Source organism: Xyrauchen texanus, chromosome 4 (assembly GCF_025860055.1).
Source record: "Xyrauchen texanus isolate HMW12.3.18 chromosome 4, RBS_HiC_50CHRs, whole genome shotgun sequence".
In the NCBI taxonomy this organism is placed as follows: domain Eukaryota; kingdom Metazoa; phylum Chordata; class Actinopteri; order Cypriniformes; family Catostomidae; genus Xyrauchen; species Xyrauchen texanus.
Genome location: NC_068279.1, coordinates 25,152,881 through 25,171,061, shown reverse-complemented (window position 1 = coordinate 25,171,061; position 18,181 = coordinate 25,152,881). Strand labels below are relative to the sequence as shown.

The 18,181-nt window shown below is 37.7% G+C and overlaps 1 protein-coding gene across 2 annotated transcripts in view; it reads left to right on the top strand.

Moving 5' to 3' along the window:
• Positions 1-18,181, top strand: part of LOC127640740 (tetratricopeptide repeat protein 33-like) — a 45,217-nt gene that overhangs the window by 25,245 nt on the left and 1,791 nt on the right. For both annotated transcript variants that reach the window (XM_052123462.1, XM_052123468.1), the window contains exon 4: positions 7,036-7,167. In XM_052123462.1, coding sequence (XP_051979422.1) covers positions 7,036-7,167 — 132 coding nt within the window. The remainder of the gene's footprint in view (positions 1-7,035; positions 7,168-18,181) is intronic.

The window sequence follows — 18,181 nt, the reverse complement described above, 5'->3', positions numbered from 1 at the left end:
TGCGTACGTGTGCTGTCTGAGTGAATGCAAACCAATTTAGACCTTTTTGCTATCCTGAGTGAGATTAATTTATGGTTTGGACATGTCTAGTTATGATTCAAAACCACCAACAGTAAATACTGGACACGTGGCAATGACACATGCAAAGATTTATGTCAATACATTAAAGCATGGCTGAGATAGAGCCTCAGATTCTGTTTGGCATCATGCCATCAAATTCAATGACATGTTAACCGAAAATGGTTTAGTATAGCAAAAAGCTTTTAATAACTGTTTACAAGTAAGGTCTGAAGATAAACTGGCCCAATTATGGAGAAGATCCAATAAACGCTTAAAAGGTGCTCGAAAATAAGTTTTTAATTAAATTCAAAATGGCGGACATTAAGTGCATTGGCAAGAAAAATTATATGAACCTTTTAGAATTAGTTGCTTTCTGCATTAATTGGTCAAGTCACAAGTATAGGTATAATGGGATTTAGCCAACATCACATACAATTCTAATTTTTCAAGTTTTTACTTAACACATCCTGTTAAACATTCACATTGCTGTGGAAAAATAAAAGAAACCCTTGGATTTAATAAATGGTCGAGCCTCAGTAACCTCAACCAAATGTTTCAGGCTGCAGATTAGACCTGCACAACCTTCAGAAGGAATTTTAGACCATTCTTCCTTACAGAACTGCTTCAGGCCAGGCATATTCTGGTCTGAATGGGTCTGATGTGAATGGCTCTCTTGAGGTCATTCCTCAGCATCTCTATTGGGCTGTGACTGGGCCACTCCAAAAGTTAGATTTTTTTTTTTTTTTGATATTCAGTAGTGGATTTACTTGTATGTTTAGGGTCATTGTCCTGCTGCATAACCCAACTTCTACTGAACTTCAGCTGGCACACTGCCACCCAGACATTATCCTGTAGATGATCTTGATAAACTTGGAATACATTTTTCCAATGATGATTGCAAGCGGTCTATGTCCCGAAGCAGCCTCAAATCATGATGCTCCCTCCACCGTACTTCACCGTTGGGATGATGTTTTTACGTTGAAATGCGGTGCCCTATTTACACCACACATAGTGCTGTGTGTTCTTCCCAGATTATTCAACCTTTGTTTCATCAGTCCACAGAATATTTTCCCAGTAGCATTGTTGAGTGTCAAGGTGGTCTTTGCCAAACGTCTGGCGCACAGCATTGTTTTTGCTGGAAAGCATTGACTTCTTTCTTGGCCATGGACACCACGCCTGTTTAATGTTTTCCTTATAGTAGATTAGTATGTATTCTGTATGTAGTATTATTCCTGAAGTCTTCAGCTGTCGTTCTAAGGGTTTGGTTTTTCTTTTATACCTGATTGAGCAATCTGCATGTGCCCTTTGAGTCATCTTGGCTGGATGGCCACTTCTAGGTAGAATAGCCACATTACTAAATTTTCTCCAAGTTCTTTCTCCAGAAGATGCTTCTTGTGAAGAAATTAAATGAAAATTTAGACATGGCAAATGGGTTGAAAGATTTTTAATTGAGATTTCATAAACAGAACTTTGGTGATTGTTATACCTCGGATCTGTTCCATGGTTAAAACACAAGATCAGATGTCTCTCTCACATCATTGTTAATGAAGTGTTTTCAAAGAATTATTATTATTATTAAAAATGTTATTTTAAATAATTTTAGTCACAGGTTAGATCAGCTACATTTTGCATATAGGAGTAATAGGAGTGTGTAGGATGCCACTCTTACTCTTTTAAATCTGATGTACACTGCTGGTCAAAACTTTTGAAATGTTTCTCATGATCTTAAAAATCTTTTGATATGAAGGCATATGTTTAAATATTTGAAATTAGTTTTGTAGACAAAAATATAATTGTGCCTACATATTAATTTATTTAATTACAAAACAAAAAATTTATTTAGAAAAAAAGGTTTGGACCGACTTGGACTGGTAAGTGCCCAGCATACTGCTTCAATACAGTTTAAAAAGCATCTCGGGGTGAGACCTCAAGAAGTTGGGTGAGAAAATGCCAAGAGTACATGTCTGCAAAATCTAAGCAAAGGGTGAAAAAAATTATAATAAAGAATGAGTATGTGTTTCAAAACTTTTGACCGGTAGTGAATAAACATAGAAATTGGCAAGACATACGCACGTTTAGTATTTGTTGACTTGTCTTCAGCGTTTGTGTATTGAAATAAAATTCAACCACATATTTTAGCAGAAAGAATGTGGCTGCTGTGTGTGTGTCTGTGTGTTTGTGTTTAAGTTGATTTGAGTTAATTTATGTTATTAAAACTTATGTTGACTGTTCTGCCGGTTTCCGCCTTCTCCTTTCCCATCGCTTACCCTGTTGCAAACTTTTTAGAAATAAATATTGGCAAAACCAATGACATGATAATAGATTTCAACAAAAGTGTTAGTACCTGTACCGAAATTATTATTGAATATAATGAGGTTGAGATGGTCCGTTCCTATAAACATCTCAGCACAGTTATTGATAAAACTTAACCCTCTGGGGTCTGAGGGCATTTTGGACCATGGAGAAGTTTTGACATGCCTTGACATTTGTGCTTTTTTCAGTTGCTTAAAAACACATTAATGGCTAAAGTCTGATAACACTGTATTCAGCACAAACTGGGCTACAATAATATGTGAGCAACATGTATATACATGTTTGTATTTTTGAGAATGTTTTTTTTTTAAAAAACAAAATTTTTAAGTCATTGAAATAAGGCCATATAACACATACTAAACATTTGTCCATAAGCTTTTTGAGAACTGGATCTTGTAGCCTAGATTTTTGCTACATAATGATGTATGATCACTCATTCATACAAAACAATATAGTAATTAAATTTTGTAAGACACTTTTAGTGTTAGAAAGGTCATATGCGAGGATGCGTGAACTATCGTGAATATTGATTGTAATTAACACCTGAGGATACAAAGACACCTCCCCTGGGCCTATCACTGAGGAATGTGACAGAAAGAGAATGAATGTAAGGAGACTTAATGATCAAAATCAAGTTTTAAGTTAAAAGAATTTATCTGACTATACATTTTCTTTACATAAAGACTTTACTTAATTTTAGACCTACACTACCATTTATAAAGAAGTCTCTTCTGCTCATCAAGGCTGCATTTATTTTATCCAAAATACAGTAAAAACAGTAATATTTTGAACTATTTTTACAATTTTAAAGAACAGTTTTCTATTTGAATGTATTGTAAAATGCAATTTCTGATCAAAGCTGAATTTTCAGCATCATTACTGCAGTCTTCTCTGTCACATGATCCTTTAGAAAACATTATAAGATGGTGATTTTCTAATATGGGCATATTTAAAGTGCATTTTACTAATTTACACCTGAACCCATATTTGCAAGCACAAGCTTGGTTGATGATAATGAGGCAGCATAAACACTAATTAAAATATAATCTAAACATTCATATTATTTTTATATCATATTACATATCATATTTATATCATACAGCATACAATTTATTTCAAATGTCAATACTCTGAATCCTGGCTGGCAAGTCTAGTAAAATATGTACATGTTTATATAAAATTGCATGTCAACTAATTAAAACTAAATGACTTACTCGTCCGAAATTGTATCCTCGGCTGGATCAAGTCACTCTTCAAAATACAAACATTCATCGGAGTCCCGCACTTCTTCTGAGGAAAGTTTTAACTCTTCATCACTATCCAGGAGTTTTCTATGCTGTCTTTCAAATGCACAGAAAAATGAAAGAACTTGTTGTTTTTATGTCAAAGTCGGGGCCTTTACCATTTGCATTAGCTCTGCTGGTGGGTGATCACATTAGAGATAATTCGCTGAGCCAGGTGAAACTGTACATCGCTTTGTTTCATACAGATTACATTGCAGGAGAATATTTGTTTTACATTTGAATTGTTTTATTTAAAACAATTAAAGCAAACCCAGAGACTTCTTACTGCTCACCCTTTTTATTTTCTTTATTTTACAAAAGCACAAGGTTTTGTTGTTATTGTGAGTGTACACAAATAAAAGTAGACCCTTTATAGTCTCTAATGATGTCTTACACTTATCTGTATGCCCCAAAATTATTGATGTTTTTTCCACTGTAATGACGAAAAAAATCTAGCAGGACACACAGCCACGCCCGTTGACCCCAGGGTTAAAGTGGGAGGAAAATACAAATTTGGTTGTGTTAAAGGGACAGAAGCATTTGTATTTACTTAAGAAGCTGAAGTTGATGTGGATAAAACTGTACTTGCATTGTTTTACAGATCTTTTATTGAATATGTCTTGACATTTATCATCATCTGTTGGTTTTATGGAATGAATGTTAAAAGTAGAGCGCAGATGCAGCGAATTGTGAATTTGGGATCGGGAATTACCGGTGTAGAGCAGCTAAGTGTGTCCGCTCTATATGAAAAGCGTTTGACCATAATGATTCTACTCATATCCTTCACTCAGAATTTGAAGTCCTCCCTTCAGGTAGGTGATACAACATTCCTAAGTTTAGGACTGTAAGAGCTTAAAGATTTTTTTAGTAAATGCTATTCAGCTGTTCATGTTTATCTGAGGTAGGGGATAAGTAAGAAAGTTGGTTATATAAAGGTTGAAATATGGTGCTGTACTTTATTATTTCAATTTTTATAGATGTGATTTGTACCTGATTTATTTGTTAATAAAAAATGTAGGTGTTTGTCATCAAATGCTGCAACAGAATAGAATTTGGCCTTTGAAGGGACAATAAAGATTTCAAAAGTCAAAGTAGCTCTATTCCACACCTCCAATCTCGTTTCATTTATTGGTTGTCAGGTTTTGTAACCTGGATTCGTAACACGACAGAAATTTGTTTCTAAAATACCAAGATTTCCTTGAGAATTGCACATACATGAGTAGTTAAAAAAAAAAAAAAAAAGAGAGTTTTTTCAGAAAATTTTAAATGGAAGAAATATTGGCCGTCATGAAGACAAAGACTAACATACACTGTAGGGGCACCACACCAGGGACATTCACATGGGAGTGGCCCAAGCCACTGCCCCTTTGCCCTCCTGGGCTGAGGTGCCCCTCTGGAGAAAGAAATTATATTTGAAAATGTTCACTTTGCAGAAGCTTTTTATCCAAAGCGTCATAGCGATTAAGACATGATGAAGAGTAAAACACACTCTGCGTAATTTTTTTATTGTTGGTTATCTAAATCATAAGGTTATAATATATAAGATAAAGGATAATAAAGTGAGCCCTTATACTGTTGCTGAACTGAATATATGAAGCAAGCTGTTTTCTACAATTTACGGTGTATTAAAGTATACAGTACTTTCACATATAAAGCCTATGCCAAAACAGTTATTGTAATTGAACTGCATAATGTTAAATAACATTAGGTCTGCATATCAGGTATCACATTATGCTGTGCATATTGTATATGTTCAAATTTTGTGTTGCACACTGTATAGTAGTACACTTTCATAAAAAAAGAAGATGAGACAGAAAGAGCTGAGGAAGGCTGCTAAAGGAAGTGTTTCTTTGCAAAGCTGGATTCAAAACCCCAGCAAGCAAGCAGGTGAATCATGTGATGAAAATATATAGCAAAAGATCATGCACAGTGCACACTGTGTCTCCAGGAAAGTATTTTTCCTCAAAATCATTTGCCATGGGAGGAAGTAATGCATAACTTTGTGTTTGCAAGTAAAGCATATTTAAACAAATGTAGTTATATACATAATTTTGCATTAGTTGTGTATTTAGCATATTAATATATAGACAATACTATTACAATCACAAGGCACCAGGTCAGAGAGTCAGGTACTGGTGAGGGGGAGGGGATCAGATTGATCCACTGCGCCTCAAAATGTCTGTCAACGGCCATGGTTTTGGGCTGTGCACACTGATTGCAGTAGAAAATACTAATGGTCTTTATTTCCCCAGTCTTGTAAACCAAACCTGAAGTAGTGACCTTTTCCAGGTGGATCATGTGATCACATCGGGGGAGTCACCTAAAAAGTGGTGATGAGTGAATGTGTCTCTATAGCTCCAACATGGGCAATGCTGAACTTATCTCATTAGTAATCTGATACCATTGGACAGGCTGCTTGGTTCTGGTCTTGTCCTGTCTATGAGGTCTTTGAGCAATATTTGTCATCAAAGTAGAGTCTGCATAAGAGTTATTTTCAATCTACCTTCTCAATTGGTTTCTTATATCTTATTTTCCCTCTCCTCTCACTCTGTTCCCTGCATCTGCTCATTACACACCTGTTTTACAGTGGAATTCACCTCAGCATGTGAATATAACATTTTCAGCCAGTCTGCTAATTCAAAATGAAATGCTGCTGGAAACCACATCACATAATAACCTGCTTTGGACAAGCTGGCTTATATATTTAATTATAAGGTTGACCTGATTTCAAAGGCTTTATAGGCTGTAAGTAAATAAAACATTGTAATGGAAACGCCTGTTATGCAAGCATATCCTAGTGCTGCCATGTAATGTGTTTGCTCATTCATTGTTTTTTTTTTAATTGTCTTTATATGTAGTGTATGTTGTGCATCTAATTGAGGATCCGGTTTTATTTCAGTTACGTTTTTGTGTGTGATAAGAATTTCTTGGTCTTTAAAACCAAATGTCAAATAACATATGCTTGGTTATTGAGTTAATAGTTTATGTCCTTGAATAGCATATGGTTGTTAAGGGTGTCGAATTGTTTCCTGACAAACCAAAAGCAAAACAGTTTTCACTACAAAAAGATGGGGAAACTCTTAAAAAGACACAATCAACACGTGTTTACTAAAGATTTAGAAAGCAATTACTTGTGAGTTGTTCTAACAGAAAGCATACGATTCTTATTGAAATTGAAAACATTAATTTGGAAATCATTGAACGAGTAAAGCACTGACTCCTGAAAAACTTGTCTTTGAGAGACAGAATGATTTTTGTCAGATACACTATTATTTTGGGGAAACCCACTTATTTGGATATTTGTAAATGTGAGAAGAGAGCTGACTAAATGGTTTCAGGAGATTTCATCACCTCTAACCTTTTAAAATGCAACCCTTAGGTGTTGGTCATCCTTCAAGAAGTGTTCTTGGCTGTGCAGTCTGCGGAGATGGCGACCGGACTCCGCCCCCTCTGGTGGGAGGCGTGGCAAACTCTCGGTCGCGCCCAACTAAGTCTTGGTGAAGTGGAGCTTGTAAGTACAGAAACTATATTTACAAAATAAAATAAAATTGCCCAGTAATGGACCAAAGTAACTGTAAATGTATGCAGTGCAGTAGACAGTGGATACATAATCATTATATTTGACATCAGTTTATTTCTCCTATGTCTTTCGTTATCCATTTTCCCTTAAAAATCTCTACCTTCCCAACTTTCTCCATCTCTATGTCTCCTCAAAAAAAACATTTATGTTTTTATTGATTCCTTTCTCCTTTACTCTCATCTGCCTCACAGCAATTTTTTTGTATTTAAACTTTTAGTGTTAACCCTTCTGTTAAGATAAAAAAATTATAACATCTGTCAAAATGACCCATATAGAGTTCAATAGGTTTTTAATAGATTTACAGCACTCTTGTCTATAAATTATGAACGTGAATTCTGGCATTTGTTACCTGAATGTTTTCACACTGAACACAGGCTTACATAGCAGCATTTTAACTGGAAATTCAGTGGTGGTACTACAGGTGTACAGTAGATATACAGAAATCCTTACCTTTACTGTAAGGATTTACACTACTTAAAATAAGCTGATACTTACATTACTTAAAATTTTGATCTTTGAAAGAAAACAGAATCATGGTTTATATTTAGCAAGATTTCAACCATATGAATATTGCAAAAAGAGCAATTATTATTGTACAACAAATACATTGTCTGCATAGTGAAATTAACATTTTGCAATTGAACTAGAAATCTGTGTGTGTGCGTGCATGCAAGAGTGTGTGTGTGTGTGTGTGTGTGTGTGTGTGTGTGTGTTTAAGAGTGAAAGAGTTTAAGAGATGGTGACACTCTTTACTCAAGAGAAGCTTTACAGCTGCATTGAAAACCAGCAGTATTTCTCCCCGGGTCAGTTTGACCCAAGCAAAGGTGAAAAGTTTGACAGTCCATACATATAAACAAATATTGTAAAAACTTTTATGACGTTCATTATGTTGAGGATTACCTTGTCAAAATGACCTGACCATAACAGGAGGATTAACTTTCCCCTGTTGGTTCTCTGTGCTTGTCAGTCAATATGAGATGAATGGGAGTCATCTTGCCAGTTATCTTTCATTCAGCAGTGTTACTGTGATAAAATATGTGCTTGAGCACATCCAAGCCTAGGAGCATAAAAGATTGCAGAACACTGCCACACCTTACATGCCCTAACCTGTGTGTAAATTTGTGCATTAGACAGGTGATGTGCTTGCTTACTGAAGAAATAAAAACCTTGCGGATCCTGCAGTTCTTTGGCACTTAACTGCTTGTGTGTTTGTATATGTATGTGTCAATGCATGAATTCTATTCTAAACACCAAGCTTGAAGTCTTGGCTAGAGATAGAGTGAATACTTTCCTATTTCGGGCCAAGCATGTCATGTCAAGTCATTGAGTAAAGAGAAGAATAACCGGAGGATGACAGAAGCCTCAAGAAAAACATTCGGACTGAAGTTTACATGCAGTATTTATCAAGAGAGATTTAGTTTTTCTAAAGATGATGGAACATATTTCCTAGAACTGTAGCTATGGTAATTGTTGCCGTTTATTTTCCAAGCAACATAGATATTATTATTCATACATCTTTGCACAAAATAAGTAACAAAAACTTTACAAATGTAACTTGCAGGCCTGATTATGACATTATTAATAATTTACTCACCCATGTGTTATTCCGAACGTGTATGACATTATTTTTTAATTCGGAACACAAAAGGAGATTCAATTTAAAAAAAATTCAATACAATGGCAGTGCCTCACTTTAAAGCTTAAAAATGACCCCAAAATAACATTGATGTAGTCCTGTTATAGTATGTGATGTAGTATTTGATTTGTGTGTCATATTTCAAGTCTTCTAAAAGCCATACAATAAGTTTAGGTGAGAAACAACCTAAAATGCAAGTCATTTTCCAGTTAAAAACTTAACGTCCATTGCATGTTCATGGATGAGTGCTTATAGGAGCTCATTCACTTTAAACTTTAAAGTGAGGCAATTTATGGGTTTGAGTGACCTGAGGGTAAGTAAATAATGACAGAATTTACAGTTTTGGGTCAACATTTAAAAAAAATGTGAACCATATAAAATATATATATATACCTGTACAGTGCATCCGGAAAGTATTCACAGCGCTTCACTTTTTCCGCATTTTGTTATGTTACAGCCTTATTCCAAAATGGATTAAATTAATTATTTTCCTCAAAATTCTACAAACACAATACCCCATAATGACAACGTGAAATAAGTTTTTTTTTTAATCTTTGCAAATTTATTAAAAATATTTATTAAAAAAATCACATGTACATAAGTATTCACAGCCTTTGCCATTGAGCTCAGGTGCATCCTGTTTCCACTGATCATCCTTGATTTTTCTACAACTGTCTATATAAGGTTCCACAGTTAACAGTGCATGACAAGGCTGAAACCAAGCAATGAAGTCCAAGGAATTGTCTGTAGACCTCCGAGACAAGATTGTATCAAGGCACAGATCTGGGGAAGGGTACAGAAAAATTTCTGCAGCATTGAATGTCCCAAGGAGCACAGTGGCCTCCATCATCCGTAAATGGAAGAAGTTTGGAACCACCTGGACTCTTCCTAGAGCTGGCCGCCTGGCCAAACTGAGTGATCGGGGGAGAAGGGCCTTAGTCAGTGAGGTGACCAAGAACCCAACAGCGTTTCTCTGTGGAGAGAGGAGAACCTTCAAGAAGAACAACCATCTCTGCAGCACTCCACCAAACAGGCCTGTATGGTAGAGTGGATAGACGGAAGCCACACCTCAGTAAAATGCACATGACAGCCCATCTGGAGTTTGCCGAAAGGCACCTGAAGGACTGTCAGACAAAGAGAAACAAAATTCTCTGGTCTGATGAAACAAAGATTGAACCCTTTGGCCTGAATGGCAAGTGTCATATCTGGAGGAAACGAGGCGCCGCTCATCACCTGGCCAATATCATCCCTACAGTGAAGCATGGTGGTGGCAGCATCATGCTGTGGGGATGTTTTTCAGCGGCAGGAAGTGGGAGACTAGTCAGGATCGAGGGAAAGATGAATGCAGCAATGTACAGAGACATCCTTGATGAAAACCTGCTCCAGAGCTCTCTGGACCTCAGACATGGGTGAAGTTTTTATCTTCCAACAGGACAACGACCCTAAGCACACAGCCAAGATAACAAAGGAGTGACTATGGGACAACTCTGTGAATGTCCTTGAGTGGCCCAGCCAGAGCCCATACTTGAACCCGATTGAACATCTCTGGAGAGATCTGAAAATGGCTGTGCACCGACGCTCCTCATCCAACCTGATGGAGCTTGAGAGGTCCTGCTAAGAAGAATGGGAGAAACTGCCCAAAAATAGGTGTGCTAAGCTTGTAGCATCATACACAAAAAGACTTGAGGCTGTAATTGGTGCCAAAGGTGCTTCAACAAAGTATTGAGCAAAGGCTGTGAATACTTATGTACATGTGATTTTTTTTTTTTTTTTTTTTTTTGTGGTAAATTTGCAAAGATTTCAAACAATCTTCTTTCACGGTGTCATTATGGGGTATTGTTTGTAGAAAGTGAAGCGCTGTGAATACTTTACGGATGCACTGTATATCAATGCTAATATCTTACGAATTTTATTAGCTAGAAATTGCTCTCCTCAAAAAAATCATGAATGACTGGAAAATTCATTTAAATTATTTGGTCACAAATAGTGGGAACCCTGAAAATTGTAAATAGAAGTTTTTCTTAGACACAGCTGTTGTTTATGTTCCCTGTCTGGATGTGCTTTTACAGGAGGGATGCAGGTTTGTTTATTTATTTAATGTTATTGTTCTAATTTCATAAAAATATCACAATGGCACAAAAATAGTTTCAAATCCAAACAACTCAACAGCACAATTCAGGATTCAGTGCCATTCAGTCTGTTGCTGCTGTTGATTATTCTTTATTTTGAGTGTGATATGGTAAACTGATTAAATCATCTACTTTCTGTTAAATCGATCAGGCCCCTGGAGCAGAGGACGTCTCCCAAAGCCATCAGATGGCTTTATTCCTCATTAAAGTTTTTCCTCTTGACAAGGGCTAGATTCTTGGCTCCAGCTCGCACTGGCAACAGCTCAATAATCTTCATCTCTCAGGGCTTATATGTGATCTTGTGTTTCTGAAGTAATGGGCCATTCCTTCAAATCAATTGGGCATTTATGAATGTAAACTTGTCCACTAAATGCTATTTATGAAATCATTTTTTATCCATGAGATTAAAAAAAAACCCTCTCTTTGCTCTGACTCATTCTCTCTCTGGGTGACTTATTTCACAACATTAACTATACTTTAGATCTCATATAGAAATAAATGAGCATATTTTAGAGCTGTTCTCCATGGTACGTTATCTCTTGAGAAGCAGTCAAGCTGCTGTAAAACTGGTTGCACACATAAAACCCATCTTTATTGAGTAAATGTTTAGCTTTCTGACAGTCATTGTAATACTGTGTGGATGTTGTTTATTGGATGCTCTTATGTAGAATACATCTGTGACACATCTGCCTACATTTCCATACTGTAGTTGTTGCTTAAAGACTGTATTGAAGTAATGTGGATGTTGTGTTCCTAATAACGTGGTTTTTAGCTCTAACCATCTCCTGTTGTTTGCATACATGCACAGACTGTGGTTTCTTTTTAAGGCTTATTATAAGATTATCTAGTCTAGTCTTAAAGTGGTATTTTCTTTTTTTTGGGAGGTAAATGGTAAATGACTATTGTGTGAGCATGCATGATTTAACAAATTTGATTTAGTTCCCACAGAATGCTGCAGGATTTTATCATTACAACTCAAAGAACTAGTTAGAACCATTAATTCTCAAAATTGATAATAAAATATATAAATAATATTAATTCATGCTCATTTTGGAGTATAAGGTATGTGCTCTCTTTGAAGTACTACAGAGCTACTGTTCATGACATTATATTTTGGCAAAACACAACATTGGAGTGCAGAATCAGTATTCAGTTTCCTATTGTCTGCCACTGTCTGTGTGGTCATATTATCCATATTAAATTAAATAAAAATAAATTACAAATACAAATGAAATGAATTAGGCTTGTGGAGAGGGCACTAAACCAAGTGTTTAAATTAAAGATTATTCTCATGCGGAAAATATGTGTTGTAATTTTGTTAAAGGTGGATGTGTCAAACAGTGCCCACACATCTAATGGTAGATCCATCTGGAATAATCAAGCTTGAAAGGTCCTAATAGGACCTTGGTTATATACAGGACAAGGCTTTCAAGGCTCTGTTAGTAATAAATGAGCACAAACTCATTCATCTCTTCAGATATTGCCATTTTCAGCACCTCATTTTGATTGTAACCCTATATAATTCATGTGATTCAGCTATTATGGACTGTATTTTCAAAGCCTTATGATTAGTAAAAATGAGAATGTCATTCAGAAATGCAGCAGTGTAGAATTAAGATGAAAGTTAACATTTGATAGATTTTGTAATCAGATGGGAATGGATACATATTACCCATTTCTATATTGACTTCCCTGTAACAGTTCAAGGATGAGCAAGGAACAAGCTGAACAGTAAACAAAGTTTTAATATAAAACTTAATGCAAACATAAACATCTACAGACACACATGTAATGCGGCCGAATACTCTCTCTCGAAATGGTGCTTCTGGCTCCCCTTTATATAACTGTCCCTCTGATCAGCTGATTCTACGCCCTCCTCCTTGTCACAACCCCTTCAAATTAACAGTTTGTCTTGACCCCTTAAAGGAATGGTTCACCCAAAATGAAAATTCACTCATCAGTTACTCACACTCATGCCATCTCAAACTCGTATGACTTACTTTTTCTGTGGAAAACAAAGATTTTTTTAAAGAACTTATGAACAATACGGGGTACATTTCTATACTTTAAAATGTACATTTGTCCTCACAAGGCTGACGGGAACACACACACACACACACACACACACACTAAAATAATAATTTAAATACAACATCTTATTGATGTGCAATGATGCCCAAATTTAAGTACCTGGCATTCACGTGAAGTGTCAAAGCATTTCCCTCTTGAAGCCTGCACTGTGTTCCAATTGGGCCAGATGTCAAGTTAAAAAGGACATATTGTACATTTTAATATGCTTTCACCCAAAGCGATCGAACGCTTCAGAAAACAAGGATTAAACTGCGCAAGTCTTATGGATTACTTTTGTGTTGCCTTTATTTCCTTTTTGGAGCTTGAAAGTTTTGATCCCCATTTACTTGTGTGGTATGAACAAAAACACCTCATACATTCTTCAAAAACTGTTTTGTTTATGTTCCACAGAAGTAAGAAAGTCATACGAGTTTGGGATGTCATGAATTATGATGGAGAACTATTCCTTTAATTCTTGTAAAGATAATGCAATGATAATACGATGATGACTTTGTGGTAACAGTTTGGGGAGTGTCATTTTCTTGTCCAGCAAGTTCCAAAATATTTATTTTCTCAGTCTGGTGTGTAAGAACTTGATTGTGTTGCACAAAGTCCAGACCTTAACCACATTGATCACCTTTGGGTTGAATTGGAACACTGACTGCAAGCCAGGCCCCATCGCCCAACATCAGTACCCGACCTCACTGATGCTTGAGTCTGAATTGGAGCAAATCGCTGCAGCAATATTCCAACATCAAGTGAAAAGCCTTCTCAAAGAATCAAAGCTGCTAGGAAGGACCAGCAATGTTTTTTTCAATTACAGTGCATTCATAAAATATTCAGACCTCTTCATTACGCCATAATGACAAAGCAAAAAACTGATTTTAGATAACTTTGCAAATTTATTAAAATGAAAAATTTAAATATCACTTGACACATTCAGACTCAGTACTAAGATGAGGCACCTTTGGCAGCGATTACGGCCTTAAGTCTTTTTGGGTATGATGCAACAAGCTATGCACACCTGGATTGGTGGATATTCTGCCATTCTTTTCTGCAGATCCTCTAAAGCTCTGTCAGGTTGGATGGGGACCATCGGTGGACAGTCATTTTTAGGTCTCTGTTGATATGTTCGATTGGGTTCAAGTCCGGGCTCTGGCTGGGCAAATCAAGGGCATTCATAGAGATGTCCCTAAGCCACTCTTCCGTTGTGTGCTTAGGGTCATTGTCTTGTTGAAAGGTGAACCTTCAGCCCAGTCTGAGGGCCTAAGGGCTCTGGACCATTTTTTAATTAAAGATGCACTCAGTGATTCCTGAGAAACACTGTTGATATTCAAACTCAACTGCCAAAACAAACACACCCCTCCCTTCAGTGCTCCTTTGGAAGCTCCGCCCCCTCCAAACAGACAAGCGAGCACAAAAACAGCATACAAAACACAGCAGCTAGAACAAGCAAGAGTTATTTGTTTAGTTTGATTTTACAGTAACACATACAAAACCACAGTGACTGAAGAGGGTGCTACCAAACATGTGTTTTTAAATCAAAATCAGCTTTATTGCCAGGTATGCTTACACATACAAGGAATTTGTCTCTGTGACAGGAGCTTCCAGAGCACAACAATACAAAAACAGCAGCAAGTATGCAACCGATAATAATAAAAAATTATTATACACATACGTGCATAGTGCAATTCTAATACAAATCTGTTATCTGTTATGTACAGTGCAAAATACAAATCTGTTTTTTACAGTGCAATTTTTTTATTTTTTATTTTTTTCCAGAGGAATGAAATGGCAGAAGTGTTAGATAAATATATAAAAGGCTAAACTGTGTATTGCACATAATTATTTCTTAATGGGGCAAATTTAACTGTTCATGAGATGGATGGCCTGAGGGAAAAAACTGTTCCTGTGCTGAACCAAACCAGACAGTTATTGAAGTGCAGAGGACAGACTCAATGACTGCTGAGTAGAACTGTATCAGCAGCGCCTGTGTCAGGTTGAACTTCCTCATCTGTCGAAGGAAGTACAACTTCTGCTGGGCCTTTTTCACAATGGAGTCAGTGTGTGTCTCCCACTTCAGGTCCTGTGAGATGGTAGAACCTGAATGACTCCACTGCTGCCACAGTGCTGTTTAGAATGGTGAGGGGGGTCAGTGCTGGGGTGTTAATCCTAAAGTCCATAATCATCTCCACTGTTTTGAGTGTGTTCAGCTCAAGGTTGTTATGACTGCAAAAGACAGCCAGCCATTCAGCCTCCTTTTGTATGCAGACTCATTGTCATTTCGGATGAGGCAGATGACAGTGGTGTCATCTGCAAACTTCAGGAGCTTGACAGAGGGGTCCTCGGCGATGCAGTCATTGGTGTAGAGGGAGAAGAGTAGTGGTGAGAGCACACATCCCTGGGGGCACCAGTGCTGATTGTACAGGTGCTGGAAGTGAATTTCCACTGTCTCACAAGCTGCTGCCTATCTGTCAGAAAGCTGGTGATCCACTGACAGATAGACATGGGAACAGAGAGTTGGTGTAATTTGTTCGGGAGTATAGCTGGGATGATGATGGATGAACTGAATTCCACAAAAAGGATCCTTGCGTATGTCCCTGGTCTGTCCAGATGTTGCATGATATGATGCAATCCATTGTTGACTGCATCATCCACAGACCTGTTTGCTCGATAAGAAAATGTAAGGGGATCTAGAAAGGGTCCAGTGATGTTCTTCAGGTGGGCCAACACCAGTCTCTCAAATGATTTCATGGCCACAGACATCAGGGCGACAGGTCTGTAGTCATTAAGGCCTGTGATTTTAGTTTATTTTTTTTGGGACAGGGATAATGATTGAGTATTTGAAGCAGCATGGACTTCACACTGCTCCAGTGATCTATTGAAGATCTGTGTGAAGATGGGGGCCAGTTGGTTAGCACAGGATTGAAGACACGCTGGTGAGACGCCATCTGGGCCTGAGGCCTTCCTCATCTTTTTGTTTCCGGCACACATCATCTTCACAGATCTTAAGTGCAAGTTGAGTAGCAGGAGGGGGGAGGAGGGGTTGGAGGAGGTGTTTGTGTGAAGTGAAGTTCAGAGTGGGTGTGGGGTGTGAGATTCGGCCTTTCAAATCTACAGTAGAACACATTCAGGTCGTCAGCCAGTTGTTGGTCTACCACAGGGTTGGGGGTAGGAGTCCTGTAATTTGTGTGTTGTTTCATGCCACTCCACACTGATGCAGGGTCATTAGCTGAAAGTTGCTTTCCAGCTTCTCAGAGTAATTTATTTTAGCCACTCTGATTTCCCTATTCAGCGTGTTTCTGGCCTGGTTGTACAAGACATCCCCACCCCTCTGCCATGGCGAAGCTGTCTGAGTTTTCCTGTAAACCATGGTTTATCGTTATTGAATGATAAATAAGTCCAAGTAGGAATGCACATATCCTCACAGAAACTGATATATGATGTAACCGTATCTTTGAGCTCGTCCAGGTCTGTGGCTGCAGCCTCAAACACTCCAATCCGTGCAGTCGAAGCAGGCTTGTAGTTCCCTCTTTGCTTCATTGGTCTATCTCTGTACAGTCCTTACTACTGGCTTGGTTGATTTTAATTTCTGCCTGTAGGTTGGAATGAACCAAACAGTGATCAGAGAGTCCCAAAGCTGCTCTAGGGACAAAGCGATATGCATCCTTTATTGTTGTGTAGCAATGATCCAGTATATTCCTGTCTCTGGTGGGGCATGTAATGTGCTGTTTGTATTTGGGCAGTTCACGTGTGAGATTTGCTTTGTTAAAATCTCCAATAATAAGAATAATAATAACTGAGTCTGGGTATTATTGTTCTGTCTGTGATTTGATCAGTCAGCTGTTGCAGCGCTGTGTTCACACACGCGTTTGGCGCGATATACATACTCACCAGAATAAATGAGGAAAACTCTCCTGGCGAGTAGAAAGGCTTACTGTTAATAAAGAGCGTTTCCCAATTGGGACAGCACATTCTCTTTAACGAAGTTACATCTGTACACCAACCTTTATTGATGTAAAAGCATGTTCTCCACTCCACGATGCGATCCGCTCGGAACAGCTGAAAGCCTAACAGATGTAATGCTCTGTCCAGAACGGCTTCACTCAGCCAGGTTTCTGTGAAGCAGAAGGCAGCAGAGTTTGAAAAGTCCTTGTTTGTACGTTTGAGGAGATGTAGAAATTTGTGTGGCTATAAAACCCTTTGCAAATGTTGTGCGGACAAATACCATTAGACGATTAGAGTGAACAACAACACCGCAAGTAATGTAAATAAAGTTAGCTATGTATTGTGTTAACAAACTGTTGTTACAGTAAGTTGCTGCTGCTAAGATGTCTTGCAGAGAAGATGAGACTTTTAGTAAACAAAAAGAGTTTTACACACACCAGCTCCAGACACTCAAAGCTCTCCTGCTACTAAATCTAACATCACAACAACAGCATATATGGGTTCTGTTAAACAGCAAAATTTATGTTATCCACCTATCGAGAAGGAAAAGAGCAACTTCTGCATCCGTCTACAAGCATTTTACATCTCGGAGGTCTCTCCACCACTGAAAATCCTCATCGATGTTGACGCTGCTCCTAGCCTTTGACTTATCATAATCCTTCTTTTATTAGTTTATATTCTTCTGACCTTTTCTCTTGGTCTGTTTCTCAGCCATTAGTCCACCTTGGAGTTTAGGAAGTTTGCATCAGCCAGATTTGCTGTCGTTCTTCTAATGAATTTCCCTCTCACTCTGTCCCCACCCCCATCCTGTGCACGCGCAAGAACCAAACCCCTGTTGCTGATATTTTACCCATTTACAGAGCCAGGGCTGTGTACAAATACTAGAGTATATAGAGACCCACAGAATGGACAGCTAGCAGACTGTGAGGAGATATTTGCAGAATTTGACAAAAAGTGTATTGGATTAGAATTACTGAGTGCACCTTATCACTGTATTTTGCCGTCTTTAGATTTCCTTCAAACCTGGCCCATCTCCCAGTCCCTGCCACTAAAAAATACCACCACAGCATGATGCTACCACCACCATTCTTCACTGTTGGGTTGGTATTGTGCAGGTGATGAACATTGCCTTTTTTCCTCCTGACATGACACTTGAAATTGA